This window comes from Rhipicephalus microplus, chromosome 1 (genome assembly GCF_043290135.1).
Source record: "Rhipicephalus microplus isolate Deutch F79 chromosome 1, USDA_Rmic, whole genome shotgun sequence".
Classification (NCBI taxonomy): domain Eukaryota; kingdom Metazoa; phylum Arthropoda; class Arachnida; order Ixodida; family Ixodidae; genus Rhipicephalus; species Rhipicephalus microplus.
Genome location: NC_134700.1, coordinates 269,035,299 through 269,051,399, shown reverse-complemented (window position 1 = coordinate 269,051,399; position 16,101 = coordinate 269,035,299). Strand labels below are relative to the sequence as shown.

Sequence of the window (16,101 nt, the reverse complement as noted above, 5' to 3'; positions counted from 1 at the left end):
ATTTTATGCCGACGGAGAAGGTGTAAGCACCATTGCACTATATACGCTGGCTGACTATGTGTGCAGGTGAAATCTGGGATAAAGTAAATCACTGTGACCACTTTTTGCTTTCGGCAAGACTAATTTTTGCACCAGAGTTGTTATGCTCGAGGTTGGTCATGTGTTGTTGATAGAAAATGTTCATCATTATTGACCTGTGTGCGCTGTTTTTGTTCTCTTCTTCATCTCTTCTTTTTTGCATCGCTCCTAGAGCACGTGCACCGAGAAAATACTAAAAAGATGGGGAAAGAAAGAGGAAGAAAGAAATAGGAAGAAAGAAAGGGAAAAAGAAGAAATGATAGGAGGCGGGAGAACGACAACCACAATAGAAAGATAGAGGAATACAAAGACAGAGGAAGAGAAATTTTGAGAGATGGAAAGTAAGGACAACTGAAAATATAGAAAAATATAGAGAGAAAGAAAAAGTATATGATCAAACAGACAAAAGTGATAGAGAAGAGAGAGAACGGATAGCCATGTAATGAATGGAATAGCAATAGCTTTGAAGGACACAGGTGAAAGGGTTAAAGCATAGCCATGCCAGTACCAGCAATAGCTGGTACTGGCATGGTGGGCACAGATGGTGGGCACCACCTATAGGTAGTGCCCACCATCTCCACGGTGAACCCTCTTCATTGTACTCTTCCCTTTTTTTTCGTATTTCTTTGCCTCTCGCCCTAGCGCAGGCTCGCAAACCAGGTGCATCTGCGGTCAACGTCAGTTCTCGCCTTTCCCCATCGTATCTCACTCTCATTTGAGTGACACTCATGCTGCGTGACGCTGGTGCTGCGCCACGCTATTTGTGAAACCTTGTTGAACAGTGTGTGGGTTGAACCTGTCAGAGCGTAATCGCTTCGGTTGTTGCTGTTTTTAACTAGGATTGCCTAATTTACCGTTTATCTCGCCTATGTCGATTTTATTTCACCTCCGCCATCGTCGCTCGCCCACCGACAGCTAGCCCTGACGAGTGTCTTCTTTGCTCTAACGTGGCGCGTGCTTGCTCGCGCGCCCCGTAGCCGCACTGTCTCGCTGAGCGATGCAGTACCAAGTGACAGTGGAAGACATTGACCCTGAAGAAATCACGCCAGACCAAGGCTGGCAGACTGCCTCGTGTCGCCGAGCAAAAAATGAAGGCTCCAAACGGGTGCCGTCATATAGCGCTTTGAAACGCAACGAGCACAAGCCCCGCAACAGAGAAAATGTGAAGAACAAGATTATTCGAGCAAGCCGAATGCCTCACCTACCAAAGAACGACATCCGCATTATCATTAGGCCCAGAGGGGGTCTTAACATCGCTAGGGTTGGCCAAATGACAATCGCTGAAGCCATTTCGACTTCGGCAGGTATCAATCAGCCCATTGGAACAGCAAGCAGACACGCTCTGCCCCAACATTAAACAGAATATCTTAGTAGCAAGCACGCCGAAGAGAGAAAATGCTAATCGCTACGTGCGCGTTAAAGAAATACGCATCGCTGACAAGACCTATGAAGTTAGTGCCTACGAAGCGGCACCACATTCTACATGCAAAGGTGTCATTAGAGGGATTCTCGTGCAAGACGGTTCGGCGGACATTGATGCGAAGATTGTCAACGACCGCAATCCACTAGCTTTGGCTGCCAAGCGCATCGGAAGTACCACTGCAGTGATCGTGGCCTTCGATGGACATCGTGTGCCCAATTTTGTGCGATACGGATCGGTGCTACTTCAATGTACACTATACCGTAGACAGATAGATATTTGCTACACCTGTAGGCGGCTCGGCCATCGAGCGGACCTGTGCCCGAACCCTGGAGACGTTATCTGCAGAGGCTGCAGCGTGCCGAACCCCGAAAAAAAACACCGCTGCACCCCAACATGCAAGCTTTGCAGAGGAACCCACCTCACTGCCGACAGGGAATGTAAAGAACGCTACCACATGTCATACGTGGTGCGCCGACGACGATGGGAGCGAGCACACTCGACGCGACACAACAGTTACGATGCAATGAACGAGTTCAATGCAACCGCTGACGACGACCAGGCCTCGAAGCTTTCTACAGATCGTCGATCCGATGGCAGCCGATCCCGGTCCCGATCCCGGAGTCGTCCCAGGAACCGCACCATGCGTGTATCGAGGTCCCGGAGCCACCATCGGACCCACTCCCGCAGCGCGCGAAGTGGGACCCCAACCAGATCTATATCGCGAGGCTACTCCAGGTCTCGTTCTGGTTCACGTCACGGTTCCCGTTCAGGTTCCCGGCCCGGGTCACGCTCCGGCTCCCACTCTGGTTCCGGGCCTTATGCCGGTTCCAGGCCTCACCCCAGTCTCACCGGGGTCTCGCGTCAACGATCGCCTAGCCCATCGGCACCACCATCGCCAAGCAACGCCAGCAAGAATAAGCGGGGACCTCTCACTTGGGCGGACGCCGTCCGGAGAAAAGGAAACACTACATCACAGGTAGGGTCGGGTTCACTCCCAGAGCATGATACACACAACACCTCTGAGATAGCGATCTTAAAGCACGAAAATGCGATGATGAAAGAAACAATACGCAAACTCACAGTCGCAATTGCTGAACTAAAAACTGACAGGAACGCACGCACTGCTATGCCCACAACCGACAACGACGACAATGCAGTCACTCCGTTGCAGCCGCAACCCGTAGGTGCTGGTAACGACGACGGCGAGAGCGCACCCAAGAAACGCGCGGTCGCCCACGACCAGCCAGCTTTAAAGGCAGAGTTAGACGACATGAAGAGCACGCTATCGGCGATTAAGGAAAGCCTTCGCTTTCTTGGCGAAAGCATGGCTCTCGTGCAGTCTACTCTCGCGGTACACGGTAATCGTATGGGCCAAGTGGAGCAATATCTTGATCACGTCGTCGCCCCTGCCGTTGCCGCGGATAAGCCGTTGTCGCAACGTGCAGCCGTGCCCAGTCCACCGCATCACGCGGCCCTTATGCACCCGCCTGGTGCTCAGGCCAACTCCTAAATGCTTCAAGATGGCCAGGCCAATTGACGAGTTGCGAATCTGGCAATGGAACTGCAGGAGCTTCACCCACAAGAAAGCGTTCCTGCAGCAATACCTCCGTAGCCACGAAGCCAAACCTCACATCATGCTATTACAAGAGACTGTAGTACCAACCGCCACGTTTTCCGGATACCAGTGGTTGCCCGGCCCCTCGGGAAGACGCGGTATCGCCACCCTGGTCGCTAACAAGATTACCTGCACAGCGCACAGTCTCAATGTGCCCGAAATTGAGCACGTTATGGTCGAAATTCTCCCTGGCAACATATCACAACAAAGCGTATACATGCTCAATGTATACAGTAGTCCCAGCCATTATAGACAAAGATTCACACGCTTGTTCCAGAAAGCTGTCCGGCTCGCGGGGCCTTACCCGCTAGTGATTGCAGGCGATTTTAACGCTGCGCATAGCGCCTGGGGCTACACGTACGACACACCCAAAGGTAACGAGCTTTGGAAAAGTGCGAATGACATGGGCCTTATTCTCATTACGGACAAGGCCTTCCCCACTCGCACTGGTACGTCCACGCAAAGAGATACTACGCCGGATTCATGCTTCGTCAAGAATATCTCCGACGCCCGCTGGTCCAACCTCGCGGTAGATCTCGGTAGTGACCACTTCATATTGGCTATACACCTCCCCACAGTAAGCAGGAAGACCAAGTCGTACACGTGGGTCGACTGGGACCTCCTTCGTAAGACCCGCGCAGAACGACCTCCTCCCAATACCCCACCGAGCCTCGAGACGTGGACGGCCCAGCTCAAAGCTGATGTAAACAAGGCAACGAAAACTATCAGCACAGACCTTCCAACCGAAAGGATGGACAGTCGTCTCGCCCACCTACTAGAGGCCAAACAGTCTCTATTGGCCCGGTGGAAGGGCCAGCGCCTTAATCGGAGGTTACGCAAACGCATATCTCAGCTGAACAAGACCATGATGGATCAATCCTTTCAAAACAGCAGTGGGACGAAATTTCTAATTCGATTGATGGTCAGGTTCGAAATGGCAAAACGTGGAACTTACTCAAACACCTCCTCAATGAAACCAACACCTGCACAAATCAGCGTCATTCGATCGTGAAGACACTGCATCAGGCTAAACGAAGAGTGTCACCGGAAGATGTTGTGAAGAACCTCGTGGAAAAATATCTCCCGCTCCCCACGGGCCCTGTGACCCCTCACCCTGATTACTCTGGCAGCGACAACACTAACTTAGACGCCGACTTCTCTATTGAAGATGTGCGCCGAGCTCTCCATGAGCTCAATGGCCGCTCAGCCCCTGGCCCCGATGGCATCACCAACAAGCTCCTACGCAACCTGGACGATTCTTCCGGCACTTACCTCACTGACACTATCAACGAGATATGGAAAAAGGGTGAGATACCCGATGCTTGGAAACTAGCTCACACGGTTCTCATACCCAAACCGGGAAAGGCGCCGAGCCTAGATATCCTACGCCCCATATCTCTCACGTCGTGCGTAGGCAAAGTGGCTGAGCACGTCGTCCTCAACAGGGTTGGTCGATACTTCGAAGATAACGACTACATCCCGCACCACATGATTGGCTTCCGACCAGGGTTATCCACTCAAGACGCCATGTTACTCGTAAAGCATCAAATTCTAGATGGCCAAAACACTCTGGACATTCGTGCAATACTCGGTCTCAATTTAGAAAAGGCCTTCGATACAATAACGCACTCGTCAATCTTGGAAGCGATCGCAGCCCTCGGCCTAGGTCATCGATTTTACTACTTTATCCGCTCTTTCCTCACTCGACGCAGAGCCGTCCTCCGCGTAGGAGACCTAGTGTCGGAAGAAGTGGAGCTCGGACAGCGGGGCACTCCTCAGGGATCCGTCCTCCCACCCACGCTCTTCAAACTCGTGATGATCAGGCTTTCCGAACGACTTTCAAAAAAGAGGGGCTAAATCACACTATCTATGCGGATGATGTAACCATATGGTGCTCCACAGGGTCGGATGGCTTCATTGAGTCCGCCCTGCAAGAGGCTATTGACACCACCGAGTCTTACCTCGACCACACCGGTCTCAGGTGCTCACCTGCAAAGTCGGAGCTGTTGATATATTTGCCCAAACGCCAGGGTGCCAAGCCCAAAGGGTGGAAACCTCCGGCGGAACGCAATATCACCCTCCACACCAGAGATGGTCGTACTATACCCAGGGTAGACACCATCAAGGTCCTCGGCATGATCATCGAGTCCCGCGGAACCAACACCCAAACAGTACACAAGCTCAGGACTAAGACTGAGAATGCCATACGACTCGTACGTAGAGTAGCCAACAGGCACCATGGACTCACAGAAGACAACCTGCTTCGTCTCGTACACGTGTTTGTTTTGTGCCATTTTACCTACGTTGCCGCTATACACAAGTGGCTACGTGCTGAGCGCGATCAACTCAATGCGCTTATTCGCAAGGTAGTCAAACGAGCCCTTGGCCTCCCTATCACCACTCCAACGTACAAACTCCTCGAGCTTGGCGTACATAACACGCTAGAAGAGATCGCCGAAGCTCAGGAACGTGTGCAATTGACGCGACTCACTACCACCAAGGCGGGCCGTCATATTCTGCGCGAGCTCGGCTTCTTCTCCTCGAGGGCCAGGGACCCCCCCGAGTTGACTCTAATTCCCCGTGAAATCCACGACCTTATCACAATCGCTCCCATACCACGAAATGTACACACTGAATACAACAGAGGCAGGCGCCTTGCGCGGGCAACCGCCATTCTCAAGCGCATAGACATGGAAGCGGACAACGTCTCGTTCGTGGACGCTGCTGCCTATCGCAACAACCAAGCCTTCGCCGCGGTCGCGGTATCATCCGCGCAGCAGACTCTTAACTCAGCCACAATCCTCACCCGAAACCCCGAAGTAGCGGAGCAAGTAGCTATAGCTATAGCTATGCTCGACAGCACACGCGAATTCATCTACAGCGACTCCAGGCCGGCCATCAAAGCCTTCGAACGCGGAGTCATCTCCGACCAGGCGTTACGTATCCTGCGCAATGCGGACCCGAGTGCCCTGAAGCACCACACTGTCATCTGGTTCCCCGCCCATCTCGGCCAGGTGCCGGGTGCCCTATCCAACCTCAACGAGATCGCCCATGATGCAGCGCGCGCACTTACCGACCGCACTGCCACAGGGCAACCTCATCTTGCTGGGTTGTATACCAATCGGGATGCACCAATTACGTACAATGAAATTACAAAGCACTTTTACTTGTAACGCCGCATTTTTCCACCCCCACATCCTAAACTTAACCGACCGCAGGCATTAACCCTACGCCTATTACAGACACACACGTACCCAAACCTTGCCACGCTTCACGTTTATTATCCCGATGCATACCCCAGCCACACATGCCCATCATGTGGACACACAGCGACACTCGAACACATGCTCTGGGAGTATAGAACAACTCCTCCCGACTCTACCTCAAGCAAGTGGGAGAGGTCCCTCAGGAGCTCACTTCTCGCCGACCAGCAATGGGCCGTCCAGCAGGCCCACGAAGCGGCCGCCAGGTACTCCCTGTCGGTCCCTACGTGGGAGACGCCCGCTTCGCGCTAAGCGCGTCCTGCAGGACCGAAATAAAGTTTTTTCATTCCATTCCATTCTCGCCTATGTCCACTTTCACCTCTACGCACGTATTGTTGCTGTACGTAGGATGGCTTGAGTTTCGACAAGCCGTTGCTAACAGATTCCAGAAAGTACTTCCGTCTAATGACATCCTTATTTACGTGACTTCGGTTCTATATTCTTGCTACTCAGTAATGTCTATAGATTCAGCTGCTGATGTGTGGCAGTTATACTCAACAACTGGCGAAAGGAGCATACTTCAAGGTTAAGAAACCTGAAGGTCTTGCTACATGAAATATTGCACATTAGCTCAATGTAATAGCTTTGCAAATTGGACGTGCATCTGGTTTACCTCACACTATTCCCTTGCTTGCTTTCTCTTTTTATCTAACATTCACTCATTGCCGATAAATTTCTTTTACTATCATATGTATCCTACACTTTGGTAATGTTGCTGGATACATTGCTTGAATAAAAACCAGAAGGTAATGAAGCCAAGTAAGGTATAGAGAATGTAGTATAGTACCGTTTGCATCCGATGGAGGCGGAAAAGTTGTAGGCCCATGTGTTCAGATTTGGGTGCACGTTAAAAAACCTCAGGTGGTCGAAATTTTCGGAGCCCTCGACTACGGCGTCTCTCATAACCATATGGTGGTTTTGGGACTTCAAACCCCACATATCAATCAATTTGTACCATTTACAGTATATTGTACTGTTTTAGGTGCATTAAGATTTCTTTAACTTTATTCATGAGTGTAACTTCTTTATTTATGTGTGATGAACCTGTGTGGTTTTTATGTACGTTTTTTAAATGCCAAAGCGGAGTCTTTCGAATAGAAAAAGTGCTTTGTAGTAATTGTGAAATAGCTCTAACAAAATTAAGCTTTACAAAAGAAAGACAACTTGCCTCCAAGCAGGGACCGAACTTGCAACATTCGGATCGTTACATGTTTGGTCGCTCCCAGCAACAAGTTGTCTTTTCGCCGACTTTTCTCCCTTCAGATTTCTACCACAGGTACTACAGCACGGCTAAGACATTAAAATTAACCTCCCATATACCTGCCTTGACATCGTCAATTGCTGGTTGTCGTTATGGATATGTGAAAACAAAATGAACGGGTCCTGGAAATTATCTTCTTTCTTATATATTTTGGGGAAATAATTCGATTGCCTGTACGAAGTTTGAATTACACGGTTGCATGTTTTGATGCATGCAGGATATCCCTGAGCGCGGTAGGAGAGGTGGCGTGTGCTCATCATACATCACTGCTGGCTACAATGTGCGGGAGTTCTTCGCCAGCGCCGCCATGATGCAACAGGGCTACCGCACCACAGCCACGCTCGCCTCGGCTCTGGTAGTGCTCCAGTGCGCCGCGGTGGTTTCAGCCTGGAGCATCGAAGATTATGGTGAGACATGTCACTGAAGATTCGTAGCTTTTACGCGAAGTTGTATAGTGCTGCTATGCAATATGACGCGAGCTGAATTCCCTCCAGGCCATGGCGGCCACATTTCGATGAGGATGAAACACAGAAACACCCACCTACTTACATTTTGATAACGGGTTGTCGAATTTTATCCAGTGCCTATCACTATGGTGTATTTAATATCATGGCATGTATTTGGCACGTAGTAGAGTCAAGTTTAAAGATGCTTCGATTTCTAGTGTTGGTATCGCTGTGTTTGAAGCATGATCAGCGGCGTCCGACATAATTACTACAAGTCTGTGGAAAGTATCGCATCTCAAGCGTAACACTCTACGGATGTTCCTTTATAAATATATTTTGTTTATGATGGTTAGTTCATTCAGTTTCACGTGATCATATCATTATTAAGATAACATAAGAAGAACTGCCAAAGATCATTTAAGTGAACAGCGCACTCTCACAAAAGTGACGCGATATATCTCTACGTGTCTCTTCAGAAGTTTCTATATCACGTGTTTTTTTTTCCTAAGAAGATAAGTCATAGACGAAAACAGGACTGCAGTAATATCCAGGTAACATTTTATACGTTCTAGTGGCAGTAGACATCTGTTGTGTGGAAAATACGCTATTGAACGAAGTGAGAAACTTATTATTGTCATCTGTAAATGGAATATAACAGTCTCTAGTGAACAACAATTTGCTACAATCACAAGCATATATTGGTACCAGCGTCGAAATCGTTAGATATTTATACGCGGATGCTCCAATTCTATTGGCGGGCAAGATAAGGCAAGAGAAACTTTCGCTTCTGCGTGAGATTGATGCAGGTCGGTAGTAACGATTATCGAAAGAGTAAAACAGAGATGAACTGGGAGCATCAACGAACGCAACGCGAAAAAAAAGGAAGATGAATAAAACGTAGAAGAACAGCAGGCCTACAGAAAAATAGAACAAAAAAAGTGTAGGTATAATAGTGGAAGGAGAGTAGTGCGGAATAAAAAAAAATGATCATGGAAAGAATTGGGAAGAAAGAAAATCAAAATAAAGAAGTTGGAGAGAAAAGTGCGAAGCTGCCAACGAGACTGTCCAGAATGATTAAAAGCAGGTCACAATGCCAGCGACGGATGACAAGATAAACGAATGGGGACGGTGCCCGGGATAAAGGAACATTCATGGTCAATGCCGGACAGTAGGCGATGAACTGGAAACCTAGGCGGGCGCTAATGATAGGGCTCAGGTTCCACCAGGAAGTCGTCCACTGCGCACGTCTCGCTGCGCAATAAATAAAATTACAATGCCGCAAAGTTGGCCCTAGAAGAAGTGGGTGATTCCCAGACTGCCAGAAAAAAAAAAGTACACTGGAGAGTACAATGAGAGTGGTCTCTTTTTCTTTGTATTTTTTTTTTGTCGCAAGCGCAGCCGAAACGTGAAACATTGGCTTGACGACGATGCAGGAAATAGACGGAAGAAGCTGAACGTCTGCAAAAGAAGAAGAAACCGATGCGGAGTTGCGCTGAGCACGGTGACGAGTGGTAATGATAGATTACAATAGCTGTCAATTGATATATTAAAAGTGTTGAACGTCACCATGACCACTATGAGCCGTACCCGTAGTGAAATTCGCCGCATTGTAGCCCATGACCACGATTCCTCCCGGTCTGCGCATAAACGTAAGTACACCATTGTCTCCTTGAACTCTGATTCTGATGCACTTAGTATCGCTATCTGAGGATAGACGAATATAATATAGCTACAGCATCATCATCATCATCATCATCATCATCATTATTATCATCAGCCTGACTACGTCCACTACAGGACAAAGGCCTTTCCCGTGTTCCGCCAGTTTACCCGGTCCTGTGCTTGCTGCTGCTAATTTATACCCTCAAACTACTTAATCACATCTGCCCACCTAACCTTCTGTCTCCTCCTAACCCGCTTGCCTTCTCTGGAAATCCAGTTAGTTACCTTTAATGACCAGCGGTTATCCTGTCTACGCGCGACATGCCTGGCCCATGTCCATTTCTTCTTCTTGATTTCAACTATGATATTCTTAACACCCGTTTGTTCCCTAATCCACTCTGCTCTCTTCTCTTCTCTTAAGGTTACACCTACCATTTTTCTTTCCATTGCTCGCTGCGTCGTCCTCAATTTAAACTGAACCCTCTTTGTAAGTCTCCAGGTTTCTGCTCCGTAGCTAAGTACCGGCAAGATACAGCTTTTATATACCTTCCTCTTGAGGGATAGTGGCGATATACCCGTCATGCTTGCCACATGTGCTCCACACCATTCTGATTCTTCTAGTTACTTCATTCTCGTGGTTCGGCTCCGCGGTTATTACCTGCCCTAAGTAGGCATAGTCTTTTACAATTTAAAGTGCACTATTACCTATCTCGAAGCGCTGCTCTTTTCGGAGGTTGTTGTGCATTACTTTCGTTTTCTGCAGATTACTTTTAAGACCCACCTTTCTGCTCTCCTTGTCTAACTCTGTAATCATAAGTTGTAATTAATTCCCTGAGTTACTCAGCAATGCAATGTCATCGGCGAAGCGCAGGTTACTAAGGTACTCTCCATTAACTCTTATCCCTAACTGTTCCCATTCAAGGCTTCTGAAAACCTCCTGTAAGAACGCGCTAAATAGCATTGGGGAGATTGTGTCCCCCTGCCTTACAGCTACAGCATACCGAAGGACAAAAGAGGAAAAGGACAATGCACGCAAAAGTAGGAATAATCAACCACGTATACATAATTTCGCAAGCAAAGAAGACTGTTTAAATGTGAAAGGGACTGTCTACCGTTCGTCAAAGTTTTTCCGATAGGCGGCAGCGAGCATGCTTTCGTGCCAGGAAAAATGAATTATAATTTCAACTTGATGTTGAAAGTCGATAAAAGGTGAGCACTAGCGTCCCCCAACAACGAGTGTGGCCAATCTTGACAGTCTAATGGTAGGACAAGAAATCCTCGCAGGAAATCTTACTTAGTTTGCTTAAAAAGAAACACGTATTACTTGAAATTGTATTTTATGCACTTGAGGCTGATTTAGGTTGTGCCAAAGTATATTGTTCTTTTTTTTTTCTCTTCTCGCGCGTTTAAATAGCCGGCCGGTGGCGCTGCCGGCGGTGTGTTCGCTTCGCCTGCATGTCTGCCTGCAAGCGGTGGAGAAACGCAAGCACGGCATTTGCCGCCGCTCATTAGAAAAACAAAAAAAAACGTGTGTGCGTGCCTAAAACGACCACTGAGGTATTTGTTTTATAATAACCAAACAATGATGAACCCTGCGAAAACCGCATGCGGTTTCAGTTTTTGACTTTCGCCGACACAGACCAGTGTTGTGGGCATTCATCCCACCAATGGAAGAAGATATAACGTGGACAAAAAAAAAAAGGTCTGTTTTAAAAACTTCTAGGCACCTTCCAGAAAAACCGCTGCCAAGTTAGACAATTCGCATAATACGCCCTTTATTGTGACACAAAACAGGAGAACGATGACGGATGGGAGACAGTCCCTTTAATTACAGCTAGCCTAAACGAAGAGACGTTAAGCAAGGCGTATACTCACGAACCTGCGTTCGTGGGTTTGATTGTACTGGAACAAAAACGTTGTAGATATTTGTGTTAATTACGGCTCGCCGCCTCTGCGCACAATCGAAGCGACAAGCTTCTGTACCTTGCTCCGGACGAGTATAGAAATGGAAAAAGCGAAGGCGACTCATAGAAATTTATGAGGGCTGCCTGCGAGCGCTGCTTTAATGGGGCTTCAAGAATGGACCATTGAAAGCCGCAAGCGAGGAGAGTGCGCCATGCGACTGTGTAGCGAGCGTTGGGACGAGTCTAGCATTTCCGAGTGGATCGTGGACTGGAAGGGCAGCGGTCATTGCAGATTCGTGCCACGGGTGAAAAGAGTTCCCCCGCTGCTTCCTCCTCTCTCACTTTTTTGTTTGCTTATTTCGCCATTTCATTTGCTTCAGGCGAGGAAGACCGAATTCTCGCCGAGTGCGGAGCAGTTCATTTGCATAGCACTAGCACCGCAGCGCAGTTGCTTGGCGTTCGGTGTGGTTAGAATTTTCAAGAACAAAAGAACAAAAAGAACAGCAAGTTCAACTACAGGCTTTCCCGCGTTCCGTAGTTCCAACAGAGGTGTACAGCTCATTCAAGAGACAGCATTACTTGGTGGTTCTGTTATCGTTTCGTTCATTTCTGCTGTGCGTTCAGCATGACAGCACCGGCTACGTCTCCGACCGTACGTGTCGGAATAGCGAGGACATTTGCAGACGCGCGGTGGTCCAAAATATTGGCGGCTGGAGCCGGCGAACACGCAGCGCTACTGAACTCGAATTCTCGTGTAGAACGTCAGATAGGCGAACGCACAGAGGAGCACCTCTATGCGCCGTATTGGACGTATACCACCTGTCGTTTGATGTTTTCCTTCCCTCTGTGCATTTTCGGTGCGTCATTTTTGCCAACTTTTTCGGCCCACGTCAGCACTCTATTCACTCTTTGATGCTGCGGAATTCTAATATATACGAGCCGACAGTAAAGCTCGAGCTCGGAGCAGTACGAACTGATGTTCTTGGTCTTTCTCTCTTTTGGGCTATTGGCGTTTTATTTATTTTTCTATGTTCCACATTCCAAAGCTGCTGTCCCGCTCCGCGCTATCCTTCAAAAACGCGCACTCATTTGCCTGCCATGGCACACTCCAGCCGCCTCTGCCTGCCTTACACACAAACAAGTATGAACATCCCCTAGGAGCCTGAAAGGAAGCAGAAGACGCTTGCATTCGCAGATTCCATCGTGGGCTGTGGTCTGAAAAAATATCTGCGAGATGTCGAGTTGTTCGCAAGAATGGCCCAGAAAGAAGACAAAATGTTGCCTTCGAAAACCTGCCAACCTCGTGAACTGGAGATTGGAGATCAAGTCTGGACCCGCCGGAGTGACTTTCTGTTCTTCTGGGTCAGCAATAATGCCACTTGCTGTTTATCCTCTGTTTTAGACGCGGAGCATCTTATACTCGCGCCTTGTAGTGCGCCGTTCGCGCCGTCCGCACCGCTTCTCGAACATTCGACAGCTGACGCGCGCGCATGCGCCGTCGCGCCGTCGCCCACTCTTCCACCATCTGTGCATCCCTTCCTCCTCTACACACCGCGCGCGCTTCACTCCTCCACCATCTGTGCACCCTTCCTCCTCTACACACCGCGTTCGACATCTACAATTCTCCTGATTCTCCAGTGGACGCGCATGTGGCGTCGCGCTTCGAGAACATTCAACAGCTGACAGTGCATGCGCAGTCGTGCTGTATTTATACTCAAGGTCGGCGCTCGCTCGCTCAGTTGCCGCTCGTCGGTTGGTTTGTACGGCGCGTCGACGTCCAAGGTCGCGGTGAAATGAATTCCAACGAATCCACAAACACAATGATCGACGTCCCTTCGACCAGCGCCGCCCTTTCGCATACGTGTGTACGTGTTCACTCATTTAACACCCCCTCCTACAACCACGTTAACCAATTTAGCCATCGACCCAAGTAAGTCGCAATTTAACACCCCATTTCACAACCACGTTAACCAATTTAGCCATCGACCCAAGTAAGTCGCACTTTAACACCCCGTTAACCAATTATATGGTCCGCATCCTCCTCAGTGTTCCCCCGAGGGAAGCTGCGGGCAATTTTTTCGGCATTATGAAATCGCAGAGTACTTATGTTTAAAGCCAGGTAACATGTGCAACCCACGATATGCGCAGTAACCTGATAGCCAGCAGGATTTCGTAGAAATTCTTAATGATTCGATCGATTCCATTTTCCTCAAGTTCCCGAGTTGTCTGTTAATTTTTGCCGGTGACTTTAATTATCCTAATATTGACTGGGCCTCCCTAACCGTTCATGCTCAACGCAATCGCCATGAACAACTAAGCTTTCTGTGCTTACTTCATTTTCATAATCTCGAACAACTCGTACATGAACCGACGCGTGGCGACCACATACTAGATCTTGTCCTCTCAAATAACCCACAGCTTGCTAAAACAAACTTACTGGACAAAATCAGTGACCATAATGCCATACATTGCTCGTTGTCATTACCACGTGCCGTCAAATCTAAAGTGAAGAAACGTATCTTTATCTACAGCCGAACAAACACTGAAAAACTAAACGGTTTGTTGCAGAGCTTCTCTGAAAACTTTGAACACAACTTTGCACATCGTTCAGTACAGCATAACTGGTGTTTGTTCCGCGATAAACTAAAGGAAGTGGAGGAATTTTGTGTACCTAAACTATCAATAAGCGAAAGAGTAAATGACCCTTGGTTTACTCGAGAAGTAAAAAGAAGCCTATATGAAAAGAAAAGAGCCTACCAGAAAGCCACTAAAACGAGCGACCCCCACGACTGGCTTAAATACAAGAGTACATCCAGCGTGTGCGCGGATGCAATTCGCAAGGCCAAAAATGAATTTTACAATCGCACGCTCCCAAACCTTTTAAAAACAGACCCTAAAAAATTTTGGAATGTTATTAATCCAAAGAACAACAACTCTGCCCCACCCATCACAAGTGAAGATGGCAAGACCTTGCCTGTTGCAGCATGTGCTTAAAAACTGAACACCTACTTCTCTCAAGTTTTCACTGCTGAGCGACCACTAGATAGCTCTCTTGATTTGCCGTCACTAACCGTTGAACACCCGTTTTCCGCTATCGTAATCACTACGCATGGCGTAGCCTGCACAATAGATCGTTTGGCACTGAAGACTTGCCCCGGACCAGACGGAATTAGCGCGAAACTTCTAAAATTAACAAGTCCCTTTTCGTCATACTTTCTTTGTTTGATTTTTCAACAATCACTTGATTCAGGATTTATACCAGATGATTTGAAATCAGCACATGTGAACCCAATTTTTAAGTCTGGTGACAACACAGTTCCCAATAACTACAGGCCAATTTCACTAACATCAATCTGTTGTATATTACTCGAACACATATTATTCACGCATATAATGAACCACCTTAATCTGAATAAACTGCTCCTAAACAGCCAACATGGGTTTCGTAAAGATTTATCTTGCCAAACACAACTCTTTGAATTGGTAACTGACCTTCATTCTTCTCTAAACGTGTCCCGTCCTGTTGATGCAATTTTTGTTGATTTCTCGAAAGCCTTTGATCGCGTGCCACATAAACGTCTGTTCCTAAAAATTCGCCAACTCCAACTCGATCAAAACACAACACGATGGATAGAAGAATTTTTAACCAATCGTTTCCAGACAGTCAAGTTAAACAATCATATTTCTAACCAAACACGTGTTTCATCTGGGGTCCCTCAGGGGTCAGTGTTAGGTCCTCTTTTATTCCTGATTTACATCAATGACATAGCATGCAGCCTAAAATCACCAATTCGCTTGTTTGCGGATGATTGCGTAGTGTATAGAGAAATATCTAATCCAGACGATACAACTATCTTACAATCTGATCTTATTAGGCTAGAGGAATGGTGTAGCCGCTGGCAAATGGAAATAAATGTAGAAAAAACCAAACACATAATGTTTAGTCCTACCCCCGAGACAGTTCCCACTAACTAGAAAATAAATGATACCCCAATAGATTCAGTTCAATCGTTTAAATATTTAGGTGTGTTCTTTACGGCGAATTTAAAGTGGACGTGCCACATAGAACACATATCTACTAAAGCCCTTAAAAAACTCGGCCTTCTCAAAAGGCGCCTACATTTAGCCACCAAGGAAACCAGGTTTCATGCATATAATTGTCTTATCCGGCCCTCACTAGAATACGGTTCAATCATATGGCATCCTCAGGGCGCAAACCTAACTAACCTTTTGGAGTCTGTCCAGAACAAGGCAACCCGGTTCATCACGTCCTCGTACTCGCGCTACCAAAGCGTATCTTCTTTAAAGAATTGACTTCATCTTCCCTCGCTTGCCATGCGCCGAAAGTTGACTCGACTATCTTTTTTTCATTCGCTGTTCCACAGTAGCACGCCGTTTTCCCAGCTTCATATCATTCCACCACCTCACATCTCCGCCCGGATAGACCAC

The 16,101-nt window shown here is 47.8% G+C and overlaps 1 protein-coding gene across 1 annotated transcript in view; it reads left to right on the top strand.

The window, feature by feature from the left end:
- The window catches only part of LOC142817248 (cell adhesion molecule DSCAM-like), a 172,428-nt gene that overhangs the window by 102,712 nt on the left and 53,615 nt on the right, over positions 1 to 16,101 (top strand). The window contains exon 3 of the mRNA XM_075894316.1: positions 7,858 to 8,047. Within this exon, the coding sequence (XP_075750431.1) occupies positions 7,858 to 8,047 (190 nt within the window). The remainder of the gene's footprint in view (positions 1 to 7,857; positions 8,048 to 16,101) is intronic.